Source organism: Papaver somniferum, chromosome 10, assembly GCF_003573695.1.
Source record: "Papaver somniferum cultivar HN1 chromosome 10, ASM357369v1, whole genome shotgun sequence".
Taxonomy (NCBI): Eukaryota; Viridiplantae; Streptophyta; class Magnoliopsida; order Ranunculales; family Papaveraceae; genus Papaver; species Papaver somniferum.
In genome coordinates, this window is record NC_039367.1 from 149,803,835 (window position 1) to 149,815,302 (window position 11,468).

The 11,468-nt window shown below is 36.4% G+C and overlaps 1 protein-coding gene across 1 annotated transcript; it reads right to left on the bottom strand.

The window, feature by feature from the left end:
* Positions 1-10,435: 10,435 nt before the first annotated feature.
* LOC113316514 (ribosomal L1 domain-containing protein CG13096-like) lies at positions 10,436-10,966 on the bottom strand. The gene has a single exon (XM_026564677.1). The coding sequence runs from the start codon at positions 10,964-10,966 to the stop codon at positions 10,436-10,438; it is 531 nt and encodes a 176-aa protein (XP_026420462.1).
* Between the last annotated feature and the right edge of the window lie 502 nt (positions 10,967-11,468).

Sequence of the window (11,468 nt, forward strand, 5' to 3'; positions counted from 1 at the left end):
CATGCCATCATAATTTTTGGGAGTTCATTTTGGTTAATTGATGTTGAAACTATTTTCGATGCAGGTGTGCTGTTCGGAAGTGTGGGCTTATCTTATCGTTTTGCTGGTTTGCACTTGTCATTAAGAAACCTTCTACTTATTAGGACTTGTGGCACTTAACTTTAAGGAAAATCTTGAACTTATTAGGTCCTGTATTGGTGTCAATTCAGTATTAAAATCTTGTTGTATCATTTTTGAACTGAACTTATGAATCAAATGAATGTTCAATGGAATGGTAATTTGAGTTTATAAATCCAAGTTTAATTTGAGTTCTGAATAAGAATTATTTCAGCCCAGTCAGAATGGATGCAATCAGTCAGCTAGATCTGATTTGTTTTTTTCTTATTAAAATGAATTAGATCTACGACGTAGTCCAGGTGTCGTGCTTAGCGGCACTCCAAAAGTATGGTAATTTAGGGGCAATTCGAAAGTGTCGTTCCAGAAACGACACTAAATCTACGGCACTTTCAACGACAATCTGAAAGTGCCGTTAACTCGTTAAAACGATACTATGTGACTATTTTAAATCAGCTGTTTTCCACTAGTGTAATTCCATTAATTGAGAAACTGAAATTAAACCCTATAGAACGATCTAGACTTCAATCAAACACAAACCCATCTATAATCTATCCAATTACATCAACTTCATAAAGCAAATTCAATCAAAAACCCATCTATAATCTATCCAATTACATCAACTTCATAAAGCAAATTCAATCAAATCGAAACCCTAAATTTAATCACTGATTTACCTTTTCTGTGAAGTCTGAATCAACCGCATGAATTAACACCACCACTACCAGCCATTCTTTGATCTACTCAAACCTAATTCGATCTCAAAATCACTATCCAAACTCTCGATTCCACCAGCCGCTTAGAACAGAGAGAAAGAAGAAAGAAAAAGAAGGAAGAGAAGAAAAGAAGAAAAATGAATTCTTCTCGGGAGCACTGGGGATAAGGTCGACCAAAAATCACTGAGACACCCAGTGCTCCGGATAAGGGCAAACACAAGGATAAGGTCAGAAATTATGATTTATCCTCCGCAAACAAATTGATAAATCTTCTTCATCCGGTATCTGAATGACATGTTCTAGCAGTCCATATCGACTAACTTATCGAGCTCTATCTGACGATACTAATTTTGTTTCTAAATTATTGTTAGATTAATTTCTAATAATTGAAATCTATATAAACTAATCGAATTATTAGCGTCTAAACGTCTCTTGACTAGTCTAATAGCGTTGACGAGCTTGAGTGTCATTACATAACTGCTCCTGACTTCATGCTCACGAAAAAAGATATTTATTCTACACATGTTATGAATTGCCACGTAGTAACGAATGAGCGCCGATACATCGACCGTTGCAAACTGACATTCGTACCGGCTAGTGGGCCATTACAAAAAGTTTGTAACACCCCTTTTGGCTACAGCGTTCAGCCGTTACAATTCCTTTTCGCGCCGTGTAAAAATCGTTACTACTAGCAAAAAAATGGTGTAGTAAAGGAGAACTATTTGGGAATTGAGAAGGAAGAAAGGTTCTAATCGAAGTGTCAGGAGGAACGTTTGGGATATTATCCCCTTTACAATTTGGGGCGGCAATCTGGATTAAACGAAATAATAGGCTGTTTGATGGGAACTATAAGCTGAAAGAGAAGGTAATTGAAGGTAGCGAAATTCTTATTTTCAACTGATCCACAAGTTCATCTTCAAACTGGTTTGCATTACTGGGAGGCAGTCACAACTTCATGATGAGATAAAAAAAATTTATTTTAATTATAAGCTGAAAGAAAAAGTCATTGAGGGGAGCAAGATTCTTATTTATAACTGGTTCTATTTATTTTTTAATATAATATAACAGTAATTATCAATTGGCATAATCTTGAATAAAAGGTCATTAAGGATAGCAAAATTCTTATTTATAACTAGTTCGGAATTTTTTATTTGGCTCGGAAAAAAAAATTTGATATAACAATAATTATCAATTGGCATCAGAGCGTAGGATTCAATCAATTAATTTTATATTTATAAAATTAAATATATTTTATTAAAACCTCACTCCGATGTCAAATGAGAATAACCGCTACACCAATCTCACTTTACTAGTTTTACTTTTGTTATTATTATTATTATTAGGAGACTCGTATATAGTTTTTAAAAGATGTGGGACAATTAAAAATCAGAGGGCCGCAAACAGACAATAGGGTGCCGCCGTCCTTGAGGTAAGCCCAAACCCATAATCCTTACTGTAGTTGGAAATAGACCTTTGTAAGTTGAAACTTGAAACAAATTATTTACGCGTTTCCAAGAAACCTGTTTTGAGGCATACTGAATTTTTTTGGGGCATACTGAGTAATGCCAAGATAGGTCACTAAATAAAAAACACCATCACCTCTTATCCACTCTTTTTGATAATGGCATAACTATCCATATTTAATTAGTATTAATAATTATGATTAATTAATAATATTAATGATTGATTAAGTTAAGTTGTGAGTGTTATATTAATTGAAAAAATCTAATTTTTGAGTGAGAGTGGGGTTTTTGAGAGAGGAAGAAGTGGAAAAAAACTAGGGTTTTTGAGATTTGGGAGATTTTTGTGATTCAAAATGGATGATCTGGGAGAATCTTCATCTCGTAAAGACGATATAATACACATTAACTACAACAAAGATCTGGATTTGGCCAACTTTTTGGATTATGAGAATGATTTTGCTCAAACTTTAACTCAACCTCAACCTAAAACTCAAGATGATGGTTTTTATGAGCCAAATTCAGAGAACGAATACATTGATGAAGAACCTTCTTCTAATAATACATATGTATACTCGTATACGACATCTAATCTCCCTTTTTTAGCTTCAATTCTCCAAAAAATTGAATTTTTACAAACTTTTTCGAAGTTCAGTGTCGAGTTCGGCTGACATATAAGAGCCGAACTTTGCAACAGGGAAGAACGGTTCGCCTTGTTCGATCTCTTTCATTTGATAGCCGAACCTATCGTTGTTTTTTTTTCGCGTTACAGTGTAATGTTCGGCTCAAATCATGTCAGCCGAACATTACAGTGCAAATTCAATTTCTACCCAAATCCAAAGTTCGGCTCTAAGTGTACATCCATCGAATTAGCCGAACTTCTGAAAGCTTAAGGTTTGGCTTTGGATTGTCTTTCGAGGTGTAAATTTTGATGTGTCGGCACATTTTTAGCAAACCATAATAAAGAAAGTTTAGAGAACTGCCACTCTGACCATATAGATTGCTTCTGTTTGCATGTTAGAATTATGTAAACCTACAAAGGGATGTGAAATGATGCAAAGAACAGTACTGACATCTATATCTCCAAATTCTAGACCGACCATGAATTTTGTAAGTCGTGAGCTGACAGGAAATGTAGTTCTTCCTATAGATGAGAACTTTCACCTTCTCATATTGCAAAAATTGATGAAGGTTTTGTAATTGTACTATGTATTTTAATAAATATTCTATAAATTCAGTTCCTTCAATATCCAAAAGAATTGGTTGTTCTTGTATTAGAACTGTATCTTCCAAGGGGTAAGAATGATTTACGGATATTGTGCAGAACTGCAAATGGTTCAAAGTTAGCTCCCTACGTTCTGCAGGTTGGCTGACATGATCATTTGAATTTCTTTTTCGCCTTACATGTTTTCTTGGTACTGATCAGGAGTATGTTAGTGCATATTTGGATAGATTATAGTGTGAATTTAGTAATAATGTGACTGTAAATGCATTTTAGAATGCCAAATCAGATTCTAAACTGACAACTACAGATTGGCATTCTAATTATGACTAAAGTTTGATCTAGCCAAACCAGATCTTATACTGTAAGTCCGACTCTTGACAGTCTCCAATTCTAAGTTCTATTCTAGAGTTTGCAGATCTCTATTTGGAGACAATTCCTAATCTTCACCAAATAAAAAAGTACAAGAAGGCGTAGAATTGGTTATTGTAATTCTGCAAAATATTTAATCTTTGAAGTTTCTTGTTACAGACTGAAAATTCACTGGAGATATTTGACGTTTTTATTTCTTGGGGAAGCACCATGAATGTCATTATCATCACAAGAAATAGCGAATTCACGATGGAGATTGGTTTCAGCGAGTCTGTTCTTGAAATAAAACGGCGAATCGAGCAAGGCTTGGGTATCGAAGTATCTACACAAATTCTAACAGTATACGGGTTGGAACTAATCGATGGACTTGATATGGGAGATTATCCGATTATCGGCGCAGGAACAAGAATTGATCTTAACATCATTAAGAAAGAACTTGTTATCGAAATTGATCCTAATAGAATTCAAATTGTTCTTATGATATCAAAATGGAAAAAAATATATAATTGAAGTTGATAGAACTGAAACAGTTGCAAGTTTGAAAGAAAAAATCCATGGGATTGACGGAAGTCCCATCAAAAGATCGCACTCAAAGTGGGGCTGCATGAGCAAAGAAAACAGTTTGACGATCCAACTCCAAACACAGATTATAATATGGATATTAGCATTAGTGAACATCCAGAGCAATGTTCGGCTAAACAAGATTACTTTGAGCTCATGAGTTCGGCCAAAAATCCACCAGAGTCGAGTCAGACGAACCTAACACAGTGCCATGTTCGGCTCAAAATATAGGAGTACTAAAATCGGCCGAACATCATGAAATTTATGGGGCTACTCAACTCGTGTGTTCGGTCGAATCCACCAAAGACGAATCATCCGAACCTAATATGGATGTAATGCTCGGCCCAAAATTATATTTACAAAATCAGACGAACTGATCTTCTAAAGCCTAGGTTCGTCCAATAATTTTGGCCCGAACCTACATCTGTAACCCTAATTTCATCTTCTAAATCCTATTCAATCGATTAAACATACTCGAATCTATGACAAATAAGTTGGATTTGTTATAAATACATTCTAATATACATCTAACTGCAGTCGACGTTCGGATTTCGCACTTCTCAAAAGGAGAAGAAGGAAGAAGAAGAATTAGAAAAGAAAGAATGTTGACTGTAGTTTTTTTTATTAGTTTTAGTTTAGGTTTTAATTTATTCAAAGGGTATTTAAGTAATCTAATTAGTTTTAGTTTAAGTTTTTAATTAAATGGAAGGATATTTAAGTAATCTAATCTAATTAAAGGGTAACCTAGTAATTTTGAAATGGTTTAGACACCTCTTATAAAGATACCCTAGATGGTATCATCATTTAGTATGCCTCAAAAAATATGAGTATGCCTCAAAACAGGTTTCCCAGAGAGACAACAATCGTTTAGAGATACTCAAAAAATATGAGTATGTCGAAATTTGTCTCATGTATCAGCACCAGTCTAAGCTGAACTAGGCTTAAGTCGTTTCCTAAAGAGACAACAATCGTTTAGAGAGATCCCGAATGCACGAAAGAACCCAAAGGGTATGTCTTTGCATGTAAACTACAGCCTACCCTGTTATGCAAACCGAGGTTTTGGATTATAACGTCACTGTGTAGGTGTTGCCAGTTGCACCAGAGACAAATACTCTCGTGCAATGCTTTGGATCCATTGGGTTCACACCTACAGTGAGATTTCTTCAGATTTATGTCTCTCAACTGATATAGAATATGCATCCAGTTACCCTGCTAGCATACATAGCCCAATATAACACCATATTTCTTGAACTCTGGCAACGCAAACTTTGTAGTGCAGTGCTCATCTAAGTGAATCTGAACAAGAAGCAAACGAAATGGTAGCACTATTACGATCCTTGAGATACATCTGTAGTGCAGTGCTCATCTATCACTCGAAACAGGCGGGTTTTAGATTAGTTCTTATGATTTTTGATGGCCCCGTGATTTCTCTTCTTTTCATGATATATCAGGCGGATTGATAATGACCAATATATACACCCATAATTTTTTTTTTGAATTCCTTGCAACATTTTTCGAACGCGCATGTATTGCATTTGCATGTTCTATAGAACGAAAAACCATGACGAATTTCTAATGCGGTTCAGAAATATGTTTTGGTTGGCAACTAATGCGGGACAACTTTGGCCATCCGTAAGTTTCGAATGTTTGTGTGTGTGGGGTGGGGGTTTGGCTGGATATTTTGCTTCAAACAGTTTAATTTTCTTCTTTTGGTTTTTGGTGTATCCTTGTATATCATTGATGCTCTAGATTAGTTGAACATGACATAGCAATCAAAATGCCAAAAAAAATTGTAGCATAACTCACTATAACCTACAGGCTATGTTGTACTCCGGCCAGATCTAAAAACTAAAATATCTTTGTTTCGAATATTTTTTTTCCCACGAGAATACATCTTAATCTTCAACGGTTACATAAGAACTAATCTAAAACCCGTCTATTCGGTGCCCTGTTGAGTAGTAAACGAGCCCCCTTTAGGACTATTAGTTGCTCAGTTTTCTCCAACATCTCAGTCACTTTCAAATAATAAGTAAATAATCAAAACAAATTTCGATTTTACATTGGACTAATACCAAAGTTGTTTTGATAATTTTTTTTCTTCTGAAAATTAATTGGGAATTAGTAGGGGTTATTACTTACATAAAGGCCTTGAAAAGTAAAAACTGGATATGATGATCGGCAAAATTTCTTTGTAATCATAATGATAGTATGTCAAATGAAGTTATGATGATTCACATAATGAATATGAAATAGTGTAAACCAACGTGTTGGAAAAATAATAAACCATTAACCAAAAGTCCATTTGTGTGTCACTTGTCTCCCAAACTAAACAACAGTATCTTTCCCCCACCCTAATCTCGGCGAGGAACTTACTTGCATGGCTTCTAATAGGGTTACCAATTTGTTAAGAGGTGTAATATTCCATAGGTGAAAGATATTTTGTCTTACATGGATTTTGGGTACATCCTAAAACAATTTGTTACACCTATTAGCAATGTTGAGTAGGACGAAGTTTCGATTTTATCCCACAAACACTTCCTTCCCAACCTTAAAAGGAAGACTTTCTCATTAAGCGCCGCCTCGCGAGAGATAGAGAACAAGAACGGCGATGAGAGCAGTTTTGAAGAAGATTTCTCCTCCAAGTAATATTCGTTTGTTGGAACGAAGACAATTGGTTCCTCCTTACTTATTAGGGTCGAGCAGATGGAGAGATATGACGACGGATCTTCTTAATAACAAAGAAGAGGTAGTGTCTGGTGCGCCAAATAATGATCAGAATGGGGGAAAATCGCTTCAGGAATCAGGAGAAGTTGGAGAACTGGGGGAAACCGATCCAGGATGATTTCGACAACAGGATGAAAGAGACTTTTAATCAGCATGTTTATTGTTTGAAGAGGTTGGTCCTGGTATATGGAAAGGCGCAGCAGATATACCTATGTTGTATTAGGCGGTAGGCGAGGCGCCAAGCCGAGCGCTTAAGGCGCCCAAGGCGAGCGCCCAGAAATTAGAAATTAACAGAAATGAACATACTTGGGCGCCTTGAGCGCCTAGGCGAGCGTCCGGGGGGCTTTTACAACATAGGATATACCTAGAAAAACTTCAGTGGACATACTTGAAAATGTCATTGCATCTTGCTGGATTAACTCGACAACTAATATCTATGAAGTATGATAATGATCTTACAGTTAGTGCCCATGCCCATCAAAAAGTTGGAGGACGAGGAGGTAATATTGAATTCACTATTCCTTCATTTGATATAGGGTTGCAGAATAAGAAACTATTAGCATTGCATAAAGGTGTTTCCTTAGGGTTCCCTAGGCAAACTGTGAATGGTTTGGTTTGTATTACTAGCTGGGATAAGGAAGCAATTCTTATATATAATCCTGAAACTGGAGAAGCATCACCTTGGATTTTAACTACTCCGGCTTCACAACGGAGGAGCAAAAAGAATAGACGTGAAATTGGCTGCATTGCCTTTGGATTTGATCCAACAAAAAATAAACATAAATCATTTGTGTATCAAGTTCATTAAAGAAAACATCTGGTATCACAGTTAAGGAAAGAAATGCAGCTAATGCCATGGTTGTTGAGGTCTTGACAACTGACAGTGATACATGGAGGGGTGTAGGTGAACGCAAATGGAGAAGACTAAGTAAAGATGTAATTCCCGGTGTGTTCTAGAGATGGAGGTAGGGTACGGTTAGTTGGTACTCCTATTTATGCAGATGGTTCTATATATTGGTGGATCGGTTGTGAAGGAGATATAGGACTATTAGCAGACGTTGTTGTTCCAGAAGAAAAGTTCCAGTATTATTCAATCTATCCTTTCATTAAACGTGCTACACTACCTACTTTTCAGTTAATGGAATGATTTGGTGGACGTGTTGGTGTGTTGAAACGTATATCGGATTATGAAGCCTCTGTAAATGTACTTACCAAATTAGATGATGAGGGACGCTGCAGCTGGGATGAAGAGAATATCTCATTACCTTGTGCCTGGACTGCTGATACGCATCTTTCAATTGAAGCTATTACAGGTACGAATATAATCTTCATACAACCTGAAAGTTCAAATAGTGTATTTTGTTATGACCGTAGCACAAAGGAGTCCATAAGGTTTCGAATTTTGCATGATCGTGAGAGGATAATGCAATTGTGAGCAGTGTTGTGTTTTGAGAACGGGACCAAACCAGCTGGTTGGACCTTATAATTTTGCAAAAAATAACGTCCCCATGGGTTTTTAGCCGATTCTGACATCCTATATTATATAGCTTGCAGTTTTAGTATTTCCTTCTTTTGAGAGGTTTGGAATTTATTTACTATGTATTTCATTTTTCAATTATGATGATCCAAATTCGTAATATTTATGACTTTAGCGCTATCAGAAAACAAATTTTTATACTGAGTCGGACAGCAGTATTTCATAACAAACCACAATCATAACAAGTAGGACTGCAGTATTTCATGCAATTTTTTTTACCAAGTTCTGTATAGATATGCATCCATTCACCAATATCTAGCTAGCATATGCTGACGCACACCAAAAAGAACAATCAAAACCAATAAATGAAAGAAAAAAGAACAGCCATGGATTAAAGCAAGCAATTGAATACAAAAGACACCTACATAATTCTTCACTCATTAAATTAACTTACTGCCCACTTAACTATATATTACTTTTGAAACCAAAATATTAAGTTCATCTTGACCTGGCTTCTTTTTATTAAACACATCCTTTGTGTTGGTTGCATCTTAACTTGATTTTGCTTCACGCTGCGCATCATCCTCTATAGGCTCCTTGTTTCGCCCTGCATAAATTGATTTTGTCCAACATTTCTGGGAATAAAGATTATCACCTCACCTTCATCCAAGGTTTGCTTGCAACAGAAAGCGAGATTTTGATAGTTAAAGCTCTAGACTCTAGGGTTTGGCTAATTGATCAGCCACCTGATACTTGGGGTACAAAAATGTCGCCAAGAGTTGTAAGAAGTACAGTAGACAAGACTGAAACACGGATATCCAAAATAGACTTGCATTTACAGCTAATGCTACTAGCCTAAAACTTGTTTTTGTTACTCTTCAAGTGTTTTGAAAGTTAAAATGGTTTTGTTAGTATGATATTCGTATATGGTATAAAGCTGAAATCCGTATAGATAGAAGGAAGCTCCAAATTTGTATTCGTCAGTTGACCAAAGACTGATAAATTTGTACAAGACTGAAGCTTACCAGAGTATTGCAGTGTAGCTGGATGCTCAAAGATGAAGATATTACTATTTTGTGTTGTGATGGGGCTGCTAAAGGAAACCATGGTGCTGCTGGGTTTGGGGTTATCGCAAGAAATCATTTTGTGATAATCTTAAGGGCTGTGGCAGGTGGTCTGGGGACTGCTACTAATTTTACTGCAGAGATTCTTGCAGTGCAGGCAGGCAGCAGTTGAAAAGTATTATGGTTACTTCAGATTTTAGAGCCGCTATCCAAGCTTTTCATACTTGTAAATTGCTTTAGGTAAATTACCTTGGTATGCCAAAGCTAGATGGAGAAGACTTGGAAATCAGTTTGATTCTATTTCAGTATAAACATTGTTATAGCGAAGTTAACTTTTCTGCTGATAAAATGGGCAAGAAAGGGGCTCATTAAGCAAGAGAGGATGTTTCTGTTTGGTTCTATTCCTCCTTTCACTTTGAAATGTATATATGCACTTCCTCAAATAAAAATTGACATTCAAGGAACATGGGTTAAGCCATTCACTCTGTAAGCCTTATGCAACCCGAAAGTTGTAAACTGATTCTCAAAGTTCATTAGGCGTATGGTGTCTAACAACTCCAACTTTGTTAACTCTACTAAAACAAATAAGAAATTGCATCAATCAAACATGTTTGCATCATAATAAACCTGTTTGGTTTCAGGAAATTGAATTCCTGAACCTTCCAGTACCCCGAACCAAACACACTGAAAGATTTCTAACTTCTACTATTCTAAAATTCTAAGATTTAGGAACGAAATTGAAAAACATGCATTGTCGTGGTTAAAACAAAAACCATCATTAGCAGCATCATATAAATCATCAGTTCCTCATCCTCATCCTCATCTTCATCCGTACTACCATCCTCATCCTCATCAGTGCTATCATTCTCGTCGTCCTCATCCTCGCTCTTGTCAGTGCTATTGCGCTCCTCATCGGCACCAGTGCGACTATTCTCTTCATCATCATCAGTAGCACCATCATGCTCCTCCTCAACAAGGTGACAAGAACTTTCTCCGAATTTTCTTTTCAATGGAGTCAGAGAATCATTCCCCCTTTTAGATAAAGGGTATTGGTCTACCATTTCAGATTTTGGAGTCTTGATATCCAATTTTGTACCGGAAAGAGCAGCAATAGCTTCAGTTTTGGGGATTTTGATATCAGATCTGGTATCAAGCATTTCGGAATTTGGGGTTTTGATATTCAATTTCGCAGTGGAAACAGTTGTTGCTGCTTGGTTTGGACTACTGAACGCTCCTTCAATTTTCAGAGACTTCATTTTCTTTATGATGAAATTGAGTTCTGTAGATTTACAAATAGAAAAGAGATCCGAAGTTTGTGCCAAATTTTAGGTTCAGTTATGATTTTCCCTCCAAAACTAGCTTTTAGCGCCGAAGGTTAAAAGGTTCTTTATTCTTGTTTCTTACTAACAAGGTCCGCAACTCAGTTGGACTCGGTTACAATCGAGTGCGAGAGATAAAGCCCACCCAAAACTATCACCATCTTAAAATGTACAGAATATAAGGACCCGCATTCCTGGTCAAACATAGTTAAGCCAATTCCTACGAGAGTTCGCATTCCTAGGCATTGCCAGCCAGAGATGGATGGGCACATGAATACTCCCACTACGGTACTTGTTAAAATTTAAGCTTATTATAGGGTGCATGGTTTATTAGAGGGGCGACATTGTGATAGTAATGTCCCTTTAGTTGGTTAAGAGATGTTCTAAAGGGGATGTAAATTGAGTAGATTATCCTTTTCACCTTAAGTCAACCAAAATC

Coding starts and splice junctions, on each gene's coding strand:
- LOC113316514 (XM_026564677.1), bottom strand. CDS start 10,966: ATGAAGTCTCTGAAAATTGAAGGAGCGTTCAGTAGTCCAAACCAAGCA.